We start from the raw sequence: 16,669 nt of genomic DNA on the forward strand, positions 1-16,669 counted from the left end.
AATTCATAATAGATACCATTTAATTCAAGTAATGACAAATTTGTTTCAGGTTGGAGAACAACAAATCCAACAACACCACAGACGATTATTTCATGATAATATGGTTTTGATTAAATGCTCATTTCTAGATTATAGGATGGAAAAATGGAAAATAAAGTTTATGTATAAAATTTGCTAATTCTAAAAAAAAAAGGAAAAAATAAAGAAAATGGGATAAATGATGAAAATAATAATAAAGTAATTTTTACGCAATCTGCATTTCAGCTGTCAATAAAAATGGAAAAATATGCCTGCATGTATGTATGTATGTATGTATGTATTTTTCTTTATTATTGTGAGTGAAGCCATTTTGGTCTGCTTTACCTGTCCTTTTATTTAAAATAATAATTCTAATGGAGCCCTCCCCATGAGGGTTCGAGGGAATTAAAAGGCGGAGGAATCGTGTATTTTTTTTCCCCAATTTTCTCATCTGGGTCCGAGGCGTTTTGAGGCTCTCCGATTAGGGTTAGGTCTTTCTTCGTATCGCCGCCGCCTTTGCTTCGTTCGCCCGGATTCTTCTTATTTGTCGGACCCTTTTTTTTTCCGAAATATCCGCGGATTTGGTGAATTTTGCAGCGGAATTTTCGGAGAAAAAAAAGGATTTTAGGAAGCATCTGGCCCGAGGAATTCGTAATTTATCTGAATTTTCCGCTGAGATTTAATAAGGCCAGGTATTTTTCCCTTTTCCTTTTTTTTTTTTTACTAATTTCCGCTCGCTTTACCATTATTACTGTGTTTGAAATTATTTTCTGCTGCGAAATTTTGGAACAAGGAACTGATTTCAACCCCAGGGTTTAGGGTGTTTCGAAATCCTTCTCGTCGTTAGGGTTTTCGAGCTCGTTCTACTAGATTCTCGACGGACAAATCGCTCCTTTGGGACATTTTCGTGCCCTTTCTTCTTAGTATTTTGGGAAATTAGCAGACTTTCAAGTCTTTGATCACATAGATTTCTAAAATTTGCTTTTCTACTTTTGTTCTTCTTCCAGAAACGAGCAGAGTGCAATCATTGCTGGATGGTTACTGGATCTCCCTCGAGTAAAGACTGCAATAATAGAGGTAGAGTCGCAGGCGATAGGCTGTAAAGTTTGATCTTGGGGTACATGGAGGCGATGTCCGAACCGGGAACCATGGCGGCCGGAGAATTATCCGATGCAGGCAAGCAGAGAAACCCAGTCCAAGCGCTGCCGCCGGTGTACAACATGCGATTAGTCACCTCTTCTGATGGGACCGCAGTGTATGAATCCATAAGCAGTAATTCTCCTCCTCCACACCCAGCAGGAGGGGGATACGGTGATGGCAACTCGGTCGCCGGTGCACCGCATGGCCTCGGTGTCAGCACCGGGGGGGCGTTCAAACGAAAGCGTGGACGGCCGAGGAAGTACGGGCCCAATGGCGCCCTCGCCCTTCCGCTCACCACCATATCCCCGAGCGGGTCGGCTCCACCGGCGGCTGCTGGAGGGTTCTCGCTTTCTTCCTCTGCTGCCGCCACTGCTGCAGCACAAGCCATGAAGAAAGCAAAGGGTCGGCCGCCAGGTTCCAGCAAGAAGCAGCAATTGGAAGCTTTGGGTAATCTCAGTTCCCTCTTTCCGTCGCTACTTCCTATCTCGTTTGTTAGGTCGTGCGTTTTTGTAAGCTTCCAATGTTTTGGAATTTATGATGTTTCTGCCTTTGTAGATATAGAAACAAAGGATTATGTTTCTATTTGGGATTTACTTGTGTGTTCTCCAACAGACAGATGGGGGCTTGATGGGTTGTGAGCGTGTGGGAGGGAGTTGGATCCGCCAAAGTAGAAAAGAAAGGCTGATTTGTTGTGGTAGATACGAAGTTCTTTGGTAGATCTGACATGCTTGGAATGTGATGTGGTGAAATTACTGTTGTGTCCTTGATGTGGTTTCTGCGGTTGATGAGGACTGGGAAATTTAGAAATGATCGATACATTACTTAATTCCTGGATGTGTTCATTGGCACTTAAAAATTGATACTTATAGTAATGCATGATTGGGAAAGTTGTATTTGCTGGATATTATTTCTTGTTGCCCGATAATTGAGTGGTTCGACTTTTGCTTTTGTGTTAATGTAGTCATCTGCTATCAAAAGTAGTGTTGATTTTCGTTGAATTTATTCAATTTTATCTAAAAACTGCATCTAATTCTCAAAAAACTTGGATTTATGTTGAAGTTGTTGTTCCAAATACAATCTGTGTGATTTTCATGTTGACAAGAGGTATCAGTTATCAGATTTTGAATGTCGTATCTTGTTTTTATGGGTGACTTTGCACATCCTATACCTAGATTTTGTTTTTCCTTCTATATTTCCATTAGATTTTCTTTCTTGTGTACGGTACTAATTCTTGGGAAGGAAATTATTTGCAGGATCAGCTGGGATTGGTTTTACACCTCATGTTATTACAGTCAAGATAGGAGAGGTACTTCTTTCTCTCTGGCATAATGACTCTCTTTTAAATGTCCATAGTGCATTTTATGAGGGAAGTTTGTCACAATTGATTTAAGATCCTTGTATAGAATTAAAAAATGTTTTGTCCTGAGTCCTTATTGGGGATTTAGGTTTTAGGTTAATGATTAGTTTTCTCTTTTTTTTTTTTTTTTTCACTTTTGAACTTATGTCTGTCAGTTTTTGGTAAGAGATTATTCTCTCTTTCATGGCAACTTGTTCTTAAAATCTAAAAGTTATCTGTTGATTTAACATTAAGTAATTTGATCTCTACGTTGTTAACAAAGGCCTTATCAACTTTAAATGTTGATGTTATTTATAGTTACCAGTTATGTAGAGTCATGCTAAATATAACTAAAAACGTCATATCAATACTTTGAAATTTCAGAGTCTTTTTATGTATCCCGACCCTTATTTATCTTAATGATACCTCAGAATGTTTTTTTTCTGGTAATATACTTTAGAATGGTTGGAAGCACTTTTTCTTGGCCATTTTTATGCCTTCTCTAAGTATGAGATCTTGCTTAGGTGCTTGTGTTTATGCATTCTGATTCTTTAGCCTCCTAAACTAATTTGTTCTATTATTATGTAGCAGAAATAGTATCATTGTTTCAACACATGCATTTGATGTTAATTGTGATTGCTGTGTTACAGATCCTGGAGTGTCTCACTTATTTGCAGTCTGGGTTTCTCATAGATCAGCCTAGCATGGCCTTTTTATGCACAAAACTATGGCCTTTATATTGCCATCTCCAGCTCAGTCTAATCTTAACTCAAGATGTAACAAAAGCCCTAAGGACCACCTTCTTCCATCCCCCCCACCTGGAGCATTTGGTTACGTCAATCCTCCCTCTTCCTTTACCCCTCCTCTTTCTCTCTCATGTGTGCTTCTCTCATGTGTGTGCTACTCCATTTTCTTGCTTTCCCTTCCTTCGGCAATCAGTGCACTCACAATGATGGTGACATTGGTAGAGTTCTGTATGCAAGGATTCTGAAATTGGTATCGAGTCCTATACCGATTCTGATGCGGTATGGTATGGTACCGCATACCATATCGTACTGTGTGTTGGTACGCAATGGCGTACCGGTTCGGTACGGTACACCAACCAATTTTTTCTATTGAATTTGATTTAAAAATTTTTTATTACTTTTTAAATTACTTTATATCCAAATTAATGTTTATTTAAGTTATATAACAATTCTACCATCTCAAAAAAAAAATTCTAAAGAACAAACAATGCAATAATATCAATAAATATATTTAAAGTATAAATTATAAAGAATAATATGCTAACCTCAAGATCTCCGCTGATCTAATATCTCGTCGAATGTCTGTGTGGCTCGTAGATATCCGGATCATCCACATACTCTGGAGGAACATCAGTCCATCCCTCTAACCAAGTAGCACTGTAATCTTAAACATTTATCCCGTAAAATTTTCTCTTTGGATTGTAAGACATATCAGATCTCTCGCTCATCTGACTCTGAGAGGTATCCTCGGGATGATGGTATGGCTATGGAGGGGTCCATCCAAATATGTCAGTAGCAAAATCCGATTCATAAGGTGCTCCGGACCGCATAGGATAGTAAACACTAGAAGTCGATGTCTTAGATACACCATATCCATATGGATCATAAGCTGTCTGCAGGTCATAGGATCGATAGTACGAGGATGATTCAGATACATCCATGGATCCTACTTCACGTGCAAGGTCATTTACAGTTGTATCATGCACTGGACAACCTCTGGGAGGTCGTTGCCTATATGAGATCATCTCCTCGTGGGGTCTATCAGGTTGTCCACCGTGGTCTCTATATTGTGTGGCATGTGTAAATTGAGACTTATTAGTAAATTGAATACCATCCTGCGGCTGTGTCTAATGAATAGTGATCTCGTATCCTTCAGTCCCTCCTTAATCATCAGATCCATGACTGCTACTATCACTCTTACTGCCGTTGGTCTCTGAATCTGAGTCAACTGACTCCTGCACTCTCGAGGGTGCTGCAATTGTCGTTTCTTTTTCTTTGCCTTTTCGAGCTCCCTAAGTGTCTCTCTGTGATAGACCTCGTCTCAGCATTCCTCACTCAAACATCTGGCTGGATGATTCGGACATGGAGTCACGTGATAAATGACTCCTCTGTGATCTCTCAGGTTGTGGCTGATCAGTTGAAACTTTATGTGGAATATTTCTATCTGCCCACTGTCTTGGATCCACCTTGATCTCTCTAGCTACCACATTGGCTGGTCGTGGAGGAGATCTCGGCTCATCAAGTTCCAACTTCTGCTGATGGCCTGCAAGCCATCCAATCATCGGATCCTCATCATTAATGATATAATATCTATCGTCAGATCCGTATAATTCAATTGTACTTCATCTTGGATATATTTTAGCCTCAATCTCAAATTATAGTGCACATGAACAAGATCGTTGAGGCACTTCTATAATAGACGATTTTTTTGTTTGCTGTGGATAAAGACGAAAGTCGACTAATGCGCTCACATCCACTAGAGGAGACCGTTTGGGAAAGATTGCGGACGGTCACATTTTTTAAATTGGGTGCGGACTGTCCAAAATGGATCCAACATTCAGCTGTCAGAAAATTAAACAAAATTACATATCAGATTTTATGATATTAGTAGACATGTAATATCAATAAAGTCCTCACTGTTGATATGTAATTTATCTGGATTTATCTTTTTTTTGCTTACGACAGTCGATGAGACTCTAAAGCTGTCTGTCTTCTTTCTAAACTGTTTCATCTGTGAAAAATATATTTATTTTAGTAACAAATATATTATTAAGTTAAATGATCTCATCTTAATTGATATAACGTACCTTTTGCAGACACAGATGCGATTTTGGGATCGAGCACCATCTTTTATATAATATTACGGAGAGCAGTGAGAAGCTTATTATCTATATCTATCTCGAGTATACTGTACTGGAACCTCGGATTCAAATAGTAAGCTGAAAATAAATTCCATAAATGATCAAGTAAACTTGTACTAATACAAAAAAAGAAAAAATTTTAGATGAACTCTTGAATTCATGCTCATTGGCTAGATGCAAATTTCTACTCATCTGGTAGTTTCAACGGCGCTCAATGATATTGATGTATTCTCGGACATGGTTGGAATCATCTCACTGATCTATTGCTTTACCCTCTCCATCATGTGATACAGGAAGTCCATTTGGGGCTATCTCTCGCTGTCTATGGTGTGAAGCACCTCATATAATGGCTTGATAACTTTCACTATCTTATCAATCAATTGTCAGAATAACTGACTGGTCATCAAGTTCTTTACATTACTTTTCTCAGTGCCAGCCCTCGCATATCTGCTCTCCTATCACTCGACACTAATAAACATCTGACGCAAGGTTGCTTTCTTCTGTAGAAGGCTATCAAGTGCTATGTAGTTTGTAGCAAACCGTGTGACATTCGATCTCAAGATCTTTCCCTCAGTATATTTCCACATCAATGACAGCACCCATGTATGATGTATATAAATTTAGTAATAAATTGGGCTGTATCCACTATCTGCTGCACTCTACGAAGCTTCCCAATATCCATTAACATGAGGCCAATACAATGTGCAGCACATGGTATCCAGTAAATATGCGATCGCTGCTCCATCAGCAACTCACTAGTGGCCTTATATTGCGGCTCATTATCTGTGATAATCTGCACGACATTTTGCTCTCCAACTGAATCAGTCACCTCCTTCATCAGTCCAAAGATGTATGCGGCGTCGTGCACCCTATCTGAAGTATCAATTGATTTGTGAAAAAATTTTTCATCACAATATGTTAAGAAATTTATGATACTCCGTTTAGTAAGATCGGTCCAACTATCACACATCACCATTAGTCCATAGATGGGCCATTTACTCTTGTAAAAAGAGATCCATCTCTCTAACTCTTCTTTATTACTATTAAAAAGCTGACCATGGATATCCCTGGGTGCTGGGGGATCTACACCGAGGCCGGCAGCCTGTATGGCTGAAATGGTAGACCGATATCAAGTATTGTCTGCTGCATTTACTAGAATTGGCTAAAATAAAATCACGATCCAATAGCTCGCCATATATTCTTCTTATCCTTCTTCAGCATAGTATTAACCCTCTGTTGTTTTGAATCCTTGCAAGAAAAAGTATGTGGATCCAAATCATGAATAGTGGCTCCTACTGGAATATCTCTGTCGGATCTCTCCTACTGCCAAAAGCTTCCAGTATCGATGAAATACCCCTCCTGCCTGTACTAACTGGCTCCTTGACAAAGGTGGTTCTCCTGAACTCAGACTTTCCTCTAGTGGTCGCAGAGTCGGATCTCGATTCATAGAATGATTGTCCAAATCGCTCTCTATATTTGGCCATTTCCTCCCGCCTATACTGATTGCCCAGACTTGCTTGAATCGCAGTCTCAATCTCTGTCTCCTCGTCATACGGAGCAAAGGCCTCTTCTGACTCTCTGGAATGATAGGAAGGTGGCTTTCTAGCTCGACGGTCCACCTCTGCCCTCTTCTCCTTTGTCCTCTCCTTCGTTGCTTTCTGATCAACGAAGTGCTTCTTCATAAGCTGTCGAACCTTCTATGAACATTTTCAATACATGGCCACATCCCGATAACCATTAGCCAAATACTGCTTCAATCTAGTTACTCCTTTGAACTTTATGTCATACCATTTACATCTCCAATGATGTCGAGCTGAGAGTATCTCACTATGCTCCTAGCCAATGTCACGCTCTGGATCCTTCTTTTTACTCATTTCTGCAAGTTTAACAAAATACGACAGTTTAATAAATTTTTATTTTTATTTTTTTAATTATTTAATTATTTAATATATATATTTAAAAAATAATTAACGAAAATTAATGATTTTAGTGTCATCATATAAATTGTCTAACAATCTATAACATATAATGAAATCATATCAAAATCACAAATTTTGGCATGATTTTTTTTATTTTTCTATTTTTTTAACGGTTATTGGCAAAAAAAAGATAAAAAATAAAATATTTAGTGACAGAATGAAGGATTACCTTACTTTTGGTCGAAATTTGTCACCTCGTCAAAGAAGTTATAGAATTTTTTCAGGATTTTTTTTTTTGGATGTCGTTCGCACCCGTCATCGAAGTCCGAGACACGGGATTGCTCTCGGGCTTCTTTAGAGCTCTCAGGCTGAGGCTACCAAATAATTGGTAGCCCAGCCCCATTAAGGAGACAAAGCCAACCCCCTGGCGCCCCACCCCCCACCCACTCCCCCTTGCCCCCCCCCCACATGGGCATGTCGGTATGGCTCGGTTCACGTGCGAACCGAGCTGAACCGAGTGGAATCGAGCAAAACCGCTCAGTTTTGCATGGTTCGATAGCGAACTGTACCGAACCGATCTGATTCGATAGCGAACCGCACCGAACCGGACACGATAACGAACCGGTCCGGTTCGGTGCGGTTTGCTTGATTTACCCAAAATGGGGGGGGGTGAACCGATCCGTGGTTCGGTAGCGAACTGTACCGAACCGGTCCGATTTGGTAGGGAACCGTATCGAACCGGTCTGGTTCGGTGCGGTTTGCTTGATTTACCTAAAAAGTGGGGGGAGATGGGGGGACCGATTCGGTTCGGTACGGTTCGCTTGATTTATCCAAAACAGGGGGTGAACCGGATCGGTTCCCCCCCGGTTCAGTTCGGTATGCTCCGTATTGGCCGGTTCGGACCGGTACGGAAAATCTTGTTTGCATGAGCACTCGTATTTTCCTTGCCCAATTTATAATTCCATCTGTTTCCTCTTATGACCTTTCCTTGATCCAGCCATCTCCCTTAACTTTCTTTCCTTCTCTTCCATCAATTCTCCATATAAGCTGGTGTCCAAAGTCCTCTTCGACTCTTTTGATCCAGCCATCTCCCTTAACTTTCTTTCTTTCTCTTCCATCAAATTCTCCATATAAGCTGGTGTCCAAAGTCCTCTTCGACTCTTGAACCCACTCCCGCCCCCCCACCCCCACTTCTCTTTAGCCAACCTTGTGGCCCAATAGGAGCCTGTCTAGTCAGCTTGCAATTTCTTTGTGAATATTAATTGGGTACCAAAAGGTCTCAAGCCATATCAACTTATGTCGTACCAATATGATCTGATATAAGCCAGTATAGGTCAATACCCCACAATTTCAAGCTACAATGGCACGAATGTTGACATGCACCCCCCGCATGGTATGATATTGCATGAATGGGCACTTAACCTTGATCTCTGTACTTATTAGGTTCCTAAGTCTCATGGAAAAAACCTCTATTATCTAGAGCTACTTTGGATTGAAATCTAGTGCTTAACTTTAGAGGGTTGATGTCAAATTGGTAACCTATTGAAAAAGTTTTCTCAGCCCTAATGGAGCATTCCCAACTTAGAGATATTCTGGTTTTTAATAATCGTCTCACGTTTGATCGATCTGAAGAGGTCTAGGGGGTGCTGATGAGTATACTTGTTATTTTTTGAAATCAAGATTCTTTTATTGGTCAGGATCATTAAGTTGTATCTTAATGATATGATGTAATAAATGGTTTTCCCTTGTGCACTTTTGGCTAGAAAATAATTTTTATCTGTTCATGTGAAAGCATATCTGGTGATCTAGTTTGATTAAATTTGACTTTTAAAAAGTGCTATCTTGGTAATGGTAAGCTTTTTAGGTTTTGATGAAATCCAAGATCCAAGAGAGAGAAAATTGTGGTATTGCCCATGTTTAAATACTTCAGAGACACAGAAAAAAACTCCAAATGCAAGAATTATGTTATATGAGGCCTCCTAAAGGCAACTTGGCTGACCAATTGAATCTGTTACTTTTCTAGTTTCAATAAGGTTTTTCTTCTTCCTTAGCTTGGTTTCCAAAGTGAGATGTAGTTAATTGTTAATGCGAGACTTATTGCTTTCTCTAAATTAAAGGAGAGGGAAAAAGAGGACTTCAAAAAATATTTCCCTAGAAAGATTTACTATCAAGATTAAAAAGTTCACCATCTTTATGTTGGACACCATGCTAGTAGCATTCTGGTACAGTGTTAGTAATGCTTAATACTGGGTCAATTGGCATACTGAGATTTAATACACCCCTAGTATCGAGTTTCAATTCGAGACTGGTGTATTATGGTATGCTCGGTGCAAGACGATATGCATTGGTAGAGTGAACCATGATTTAGATTTTTTGTTAAACCCTTTCCAAATCCGGTTTTGATTAAGTTCGAATGGCAATTCTATTATTTGATTGGGTCCAAATCCAATTTTAGAATCAGCTGATAAATCTCGCTAGATTCTTATCCGAATTTGGATTCTAAATATCGATCAGCTTTGGATTTAGATAAAAAGAATTCTCTAAAATAAACCACAAGTCCTCGAAATTGAACTAGTGATTTTTTACTCATATATCAAGTACGTATCAATGACCAAGCTGCAGCATATTTTCTACTTTATATTGATAGTTAATTTAATTCATGTATATAACTTCGAGTAATTACATAATAATTTGATGTATATTGCAGTATTTTATTTTTTGATCATCATTTTTATAAAAGTTGTCTTTATAAAAAAAAATAAAAATTTTATATACTTTGTTTTATTCTATATGATATAATCTATTCATGAGAAAAGTCCAAAAGACTTTGATCTCTTTGAAAAAACAATTATCATAGGAGTTGCACATATAAATTCGAATTGATCAAGAAAATGGTTAATATTTCAATATGAATTTAATTTTTTTATTCATCATTAAATAATTTGAAGTATTTATTCAGTACAAAAATATTTATTATTCAATTAAATTACTTAAATTCTAAATGTGTACATATTCTTATATTTATCGTAATATAATAATAATAAATAAATAAATAAAGATAATAAAATTAAAAATCATAATAGAATAATATTAAATATGCACATTAGTAATTAATAAAATATTTACTATTAAATTACATTAATTAATTCTACATATTTATTATTATTATTATGATATTATAATAAAATATTAATAATAACACATTAAATTAGTTCTGAAAGATTAGAGTAAATTTTGACTCTATATAAAATATCAGTTTATTCAAAAATTTATTGTAAAAAAATATTTAGAATATTAATAACTTCTATGTGTTTGTATATTTGTGTATGATTTTTCTTACAAGATCTTGAAAAGTATATAATTCATGATTATTTTATTTATGCTATAATTAAAATGTAATGATGATATTTGATGTAAAAATTATTAATATTTTATCAATTTTTATCTTAAATAATTTTTGATTTTTGATATTTTAATACAAACTTGGTCGAGGCAATGATGGGAACGGCTAGGTCAGTCTTGATGCCAGTTTAGTTTCTTATGTGTTGTGTGCAATTGCATAGTAAATTCTGTTCCTGTACTTATGATTGTATAGTTAATGCTAATTTTCATGATTGATTATGCTAAAATCCAATTCATATCTGAATCATATCTAACTTATATTTGTATTTGGATAAAAAATATGGATATGACTAATATCTGATTTGTATCCATATTGTTTCAAAATAAATGTCCTAGCTGATTTGTATCCGTATCCATTTAGAACAAATGTGGGTATTTATTTTGATATCCTTTTAATATTCGTATCTATATTCAAATTCATAAAAAAAAAATATGGATATAAATATGGATATCTATACCATATCCGATGTCTCTTTATTCGTATCTAATCCATATCCGATCCATTCTTAGCACAACTTCGTAGCACAACTAAACAAAGTAGTCTGATGTGGAATAAAGAGACAAAGCAATATGTTTGGCACTTTTTTCTTAAAGTTTAGCACATTGCTTCTATGAGATCTGATGAGTAAAATTAGATAAATATAAAGAAAATAAACCCAAAAATTCTCTTAAAAAACATAGTTGTGCCTTATGGAAAGTTCTAGGTAGATATATGCCTCCCTTGTGTCAACTCATGTCAAGATCCATCTGATTCAAACTCTGATCTTGAGCTTTGATTAGCCAAGAGAGTAGAGGCTAATTTTGGATGTCATGTATTTGGATTATTTTTTTTTTTACAATTTTAGAGATAATCCATTATGACCTGTGAATTTCAATTCTTAATTAACCTTGGATATTTGACTAGGTGAATCCAAGTTATGATTAAAGAACTGATCATTGTATCAGTGATAAGCAATCATGATAGTGGAAAACACAGTTATAATTTTAATAATTTGGAAATTAATTCTGAAATAAAATCCTCAGATCCTTCAATCTCTCCATTAAAGGATCATACCACATGAATTATCACTTCTAAATTTGTAAGATGCCCCTTTATGGACCTCTAGAATTTCCAATGCCTTTTATCCTATGAATCCCTAGGGACCTATGCATCAATATCATTAAACATCTCTCTGTAGGATTAAAATCATTTATCATCTCTTCAACTTGATGGATTCTGCAGATGGAGGCACGCTAAAATGCTTTCTGCCACCTGATAATCTCATCAGCTTCTTTTCTGATGTAGATTCTGGTAGCGAGTTTCCATATCAAATTCATATAATCTTTCATGCTGATACTAGTTGTAAATCATACATGTTAACCAAATTTTCTTGAAGATCTAAACTGATACTAGATCTGCTTTGGCAAAGATTTGGAAAAAGAGAGCATGAGAGTTATTTCTTCTTATCTGATTACAACAGATATTTTCCTTTTATGAGCAATGCAACCAACCAATCTGTTCCAGGAATAATAATTAGGTGAGTGTCAGTATTGAGTGTTGTGAACTGGTACATTGTGGGTTCACAGGAAAAGAACGTGCCAGCTCAAGATTGACTCTTTCCATGTTTATTCAATGTGGTACAAATTCTGGCAGGTTCAAGTGATTCTTGTTAGTTCATGTCAGGGCCCTTTTTAATCCACATGCTTACCTTTTTTTTACGTCGCTAGAAAAAAGAGGAATGATAAAGATATTAATGAAGGAGTAAAAATATATATGGGAGAATCTCGGAACAAAGGCAATTGATCTTGAGGTCTGTATGTGTCATGCCTATATTTCATATATGTCAAATAAACAAAATTTTGTGACTTTTTTCCAGAGAATGCTATGTGTGTTATGACTGCTACTTGATTAACATATTTGAACTTGCATGAATCAATTAGTTTTTGATTCATACATGGTAACGCATTTTAAATTTTGGAATCTGTTTTTTGTTGTGTGTCAAAACCACACTTTTGGGGGGAAAAAATACATATAAATGATTAAAGAAAAAAAAATTCTGAGGCTTTTAAGTATATCACTCAATCTAACAAATGTGTACCTAACCATTGTCATTTCTATGCTTACAGTTCCTACATTGAACTAAAACTTGTCTTCTTACTTGTAATAAACATAAATTGTGGCTATAAAAACTATCATGATGTATGTAACGAAGACCAGACATATGTTGTAACCAAGAATGAGTAACCTTTTCTATATTTTTCTGCTGAAGTTTTTGTAGCAGTTTTTCTTAACGTTCAAAACTTGTTCATGATTTATCAACTTGTATACTTCACCCTAGTATCAAAGTTTCCTTACGCAGCCTAGCTAGTAGAAGATAGTATAAAAAGTCCTTGATATGATCTGTACTTATATGAGATCTATTACAATAGTATTTATGTGATATTAATCAATTGATGGAAATAAAAGGAAAGAAAAAATTGATCGAAGATAACTTTTCTGAACAAATGGGACTATAGCCATACATTTATGTGTTATCCATTTCAATTGGCACTGCATGCCACATGCCACTCAAATGTCTTACAAGCACGCAGCATGTTTTGTGCTGATGCTTGGCATGCGGCTAGCATGTCTGCTTGGGAGTGCCAAGACACATAAGGATATATATGTGATGGATAGCTGTGATTTCATCTACCACTGAAATGCTTGATAAAGTGATATAATGGGGAATGGTGAATGAAATTCAAATGGCCATTGAATGGGAGTCCAATTAATGGTCAAGAAAGTAAGTTGTCTGATTTTTTTTTTTTTTTGCTCACTCATATAGTGGTGAATGAAATTCAAATGACCATTGAATGGGAGTGGTGAATGAAATTCAAATGACCATTGAATGGGAGTTCAATCAATGGTCAAGATTGTTTTCTACTAAGTGGACTGGAGGAGAATCCTCTTGGATGTTTGTTGCAGAGGCACACCGCGAGAATTTTTATTACATTTAGTAGTTTTTAAATACTCATATAAGAGAAAAAGCCTTTGACTATCACGTGATGCCAAAAAATGGCCATGACATGAATATCACAGTTGTTATTTCATAGGACATTAATGTAAAAAAGACTCCCCAAAACTGTTGAGAAGGCATCTATTTGAAACCATGGGTCTATCCTGTGGTTTTGCCACAGACATATGATTACTTAAGTGACTGAATCAAACTGAGAGATTCACTTCCATGGTCCCCTTTTTATGGCACTTCACCATGTATCATTGGACTGTTGCTCCAAATAGTACCTCGCCAACATATGTGCCATGTGTGCTTCCATTGAGGTCATTATGGCTGCATATGGAGTCTCATTAGAAGTCATCACCAAACTGTGCACATCCTCTCTCTCTCTCTCTCTGTCTCTCTCTCTCTTGTGTGTGCATGCACTCGTGAGTGCATACGCATGCCATTACACACACACACCAGATATAGTCTTTAGGAGGTGGCTCTGTTTGGAAATTTTATTTTTCTTATAGATTGTTTTTTAAGTTCTCCATACTTTTATGGATTATACTTTGATCCATGAGTCAACAGCAGGTGGATGGGATAAGGCTTACAGGTCTTGCAGGTTAAGTCCAACACTGATTTTGAAGTTACATAACTAAATATACAAAAATTAAATTGTCATCAACTAATATATTTTATGTTTCAGGACGTTGCATCAAAAATTATGGCATTTTCACAGCAAGGACCACGTGCTGTTTGCATTCTTTCAGCGAATGGTGCTGTTTCAAATGTGACTCTTCGTCAGGCAGCAACATCTGGTGGAACAGTAACTTATGAGGTTTGTAACTTCAGAAACTTGCGACCGATAATATTTATTAATCTGCATAATACCAGAAACTTTTGTTTTCAGAATTCAATCTGTTTGTTTCCTTCACAACACCCTGATTATCTTTGTTTAGTTGATGTATTTGCACATATATGAGCATATCAATTACAAGCTTTGCGTGTAACTAGGTTATGAGTCCACTAAATATTCTTCATTCTGGTAGAAATTCAGCAATCTGGTAAAATTGTGCTGCTGGTGAATGATCCGTCGTTTTCGTAGTTGTAGAATTGTCTGCTTCATTAATCTAGTATGGCACATGAAATTTATGCTTATGATCGGTTAACTCTTATTAGTTTTTTATCACAAATTCATTCACCAGTATTGATGCCTTATTTTCACTATACAGGGTCGATTTGAAATCTTGTCACTCTCTGGCTCATTCCTGCTGTCAGAGAATGGTGGGCAGCGAAGCCGAACAGGGGGGCTGAGTGTGTGTCTGGCTGGTCCTGATGGTCGCGTATTAGGCGGTGGAGTTGCCGGGCTTCTAACGGCAGCATCTACCATCCAGGTCATTCTCAGTTCATATTGAAATTACTTTTTATGTGTCTTTCTTGGGGTTACTGAATATGATTATTCCATGTAAGTCCACAATTTGAGTGTATGTAATATGGTCGATCGATCAAGTTAATGTTAGTTTTTTTTTTTTTTACTGCTATCATGTACCATCCACGTAAAGCTTATGATACGGTTAGAAAATGTTCCTCAGAAGTCATCTTCTCCAGCACATTTTCCATTTCTTTTCATGAGATATGCAGGTTTTGTACAGGTCACATGGATTTCTAATTAGTTTTGTTTATTTCCTAGATAAAAAAGATCAATATAGGAATATCCTGTCCTCATTGTTTTGATGAAATACTCTCTCTCACCTAAATGATCAAAACAGTTTCAAAAATTCCTTTCCATCTCTCTCAATCCATTTTTTGGATCATATATCCTTTTTGATTAAATGCGTGTCCTAGTCTAGCATGTTAGTGCATGTAGCAAAATCTAATGTATTGTTAGTGCATGTTTTAGATGTTAAATATTGTATAAAGCTGTGTGAAAGGATTACATGTGTGTATGCGTATCTGTATGTGTAATAGTTTGCACAAGATGATGCTAAAAGAAAACTGCATTCTCTCTCAGATGTCGATCAGACTTTGCATTCTGAGAAATTTTATATATTATGCTCTACTTTTTATCAAATTTTTATTCTCAATGGTATGTAACAAACATCGTTCATTGCAGGTAATAGCGGGCAGTTTTATTGCTAACGGGAAGAAAGAGACAACTCAGATGAACGCATCGGAACCTATGTCTGCCCCTGGAAAGCTTGCTGGCCCTGGTGGGGTTTCACAAGGTACGCTGAGCGAGTCCTTTGATGGTCCTGGGGCTCCACTCAACCAGAGCATGGGTACTTGCAATAACAGCAACCAGCTGGGCGTGGCATGGAAGTAACTGCATTTCACACCTTATGTAGCCAGTTTTTAAAGCTTTAGATGTCTGGAAATCTTGTACTACTACCTAATTTGTACCCTTTGTAACCATAACTCAGAAATCCTAAATCCCTCATCTTGTCTTCTATGATGTGCACTTAGATGTTGGTTAGCCAGGGGCGGCTGCATCATGCCACAGAGGAAATTGGAGCTCCTATGCAGTCTCTGTCCGCACCTCTCCCCAGATTTGTCATTAAGAAGCGACTGAAGATGTATACAGATGTATCATGTGACAGATATTTATTATACTCGTTAGTTTCCCTGCATATTTTCTATTCTATCTTGTTTAGATGAGTTCAAAAATAGGCAGCATTCTTCAGTCTTTTCAGGTCTATCCATGTGTATGTCTATCAGTTATATATATTTAATCTTATATTGATTATGCATTAGATAAATCTTCATCGCAAAGGTTCTAACTGAAATGTCAACCAGTGTTTAAATAATTTCCAATTGTGGGCTCGCAATACCATTTAATTGGATGCTGCATTCCGAGATTGACTGCAACTGCAAAACTGTTTTATATCAATTACATCTTACGTGCACAAATTATGTAAAAGCATCTTAGCTTTCTGAAAGTCTGCAGCCAAAGCCTACACATCAATTGGTTGAGCTGATTAAACCCAGCAACATGCTCCAGCTTTTAAAA

At 36.8% G+C, this 16,669-nt stretch overlaps 1 protein-coding gene across 1 annotated transcript; it reads left to right on the forward strand.

Moving 5' to 3' along the window:
- The first annotated feature begins 460 nt into the window (after positions 1-460).
- LOC105049393 (AT-hook motif nuclear-localized protein 10) lies at positions 461-16,289 on the forward strand. Its single transcript, XM_010929016.4, has 6 exons — positions 461-710; positions 1,026-1,605; positions 2,412-2,464; positions 14,369-14,500; positions 14,895-15,056; positions 15,776-16,289. Exons 2-6 carry the CDS (start codon positions 1,140-1,142, stop codon positions 15,983-15,985), a joined length of 1,023 nt encoding a protein of 340 aa, XP_010927318.1. The 5' UTR covers positions 461-710; positions 1,026-1,139; the 3' UTR covers positions 15,986-16,289.
- The last annotated feature ends 380 nt before the right edge of the window (positions 16,290-16,669 follow it).

Source organism: Elaeis guineensis, chromosome 8, assembly GCF_000442705.2.
Source record: "Elaeis guineensis isolate ETL-2024a chromosome 8, EG11, whole genome shotgun sequence".
Classification (NCBI taxonomy): Eukaryota; Viridiplantae; Streptophyta; class Magnoliopsida; order Arecales; family Arecaceae; genus Elaeis; species Elaeis guineensis.

What these genes read in the sequence shown, in the direction of transcription:
- LOC105049393 (XM_010929016.4), top strand. Translation starts at nt 1,140, where the DNA reads ATGGAGGCGATGTCCGAACCGGGAACCATGGCGGCCGGAGAATTATCC. An exon ending in GCAGCAATTGGAAGCTTTGG is followed by an intron (nt 1,606 to 2,411) that starts GTAATCTCAGTT and finishes AATTATTTGCAG; the next exon opens with GATCAGCTGGGATTGGTTTT. An exon ending in CGGCAGCATCTACCATCCAG is followed by an intron (nt 15,057 to 15,775) that starts GTCATTCTCAGT and finishes CGTTCATTGCAG; the next exon opens with GTAATAGCGGGCAGTTTTAT.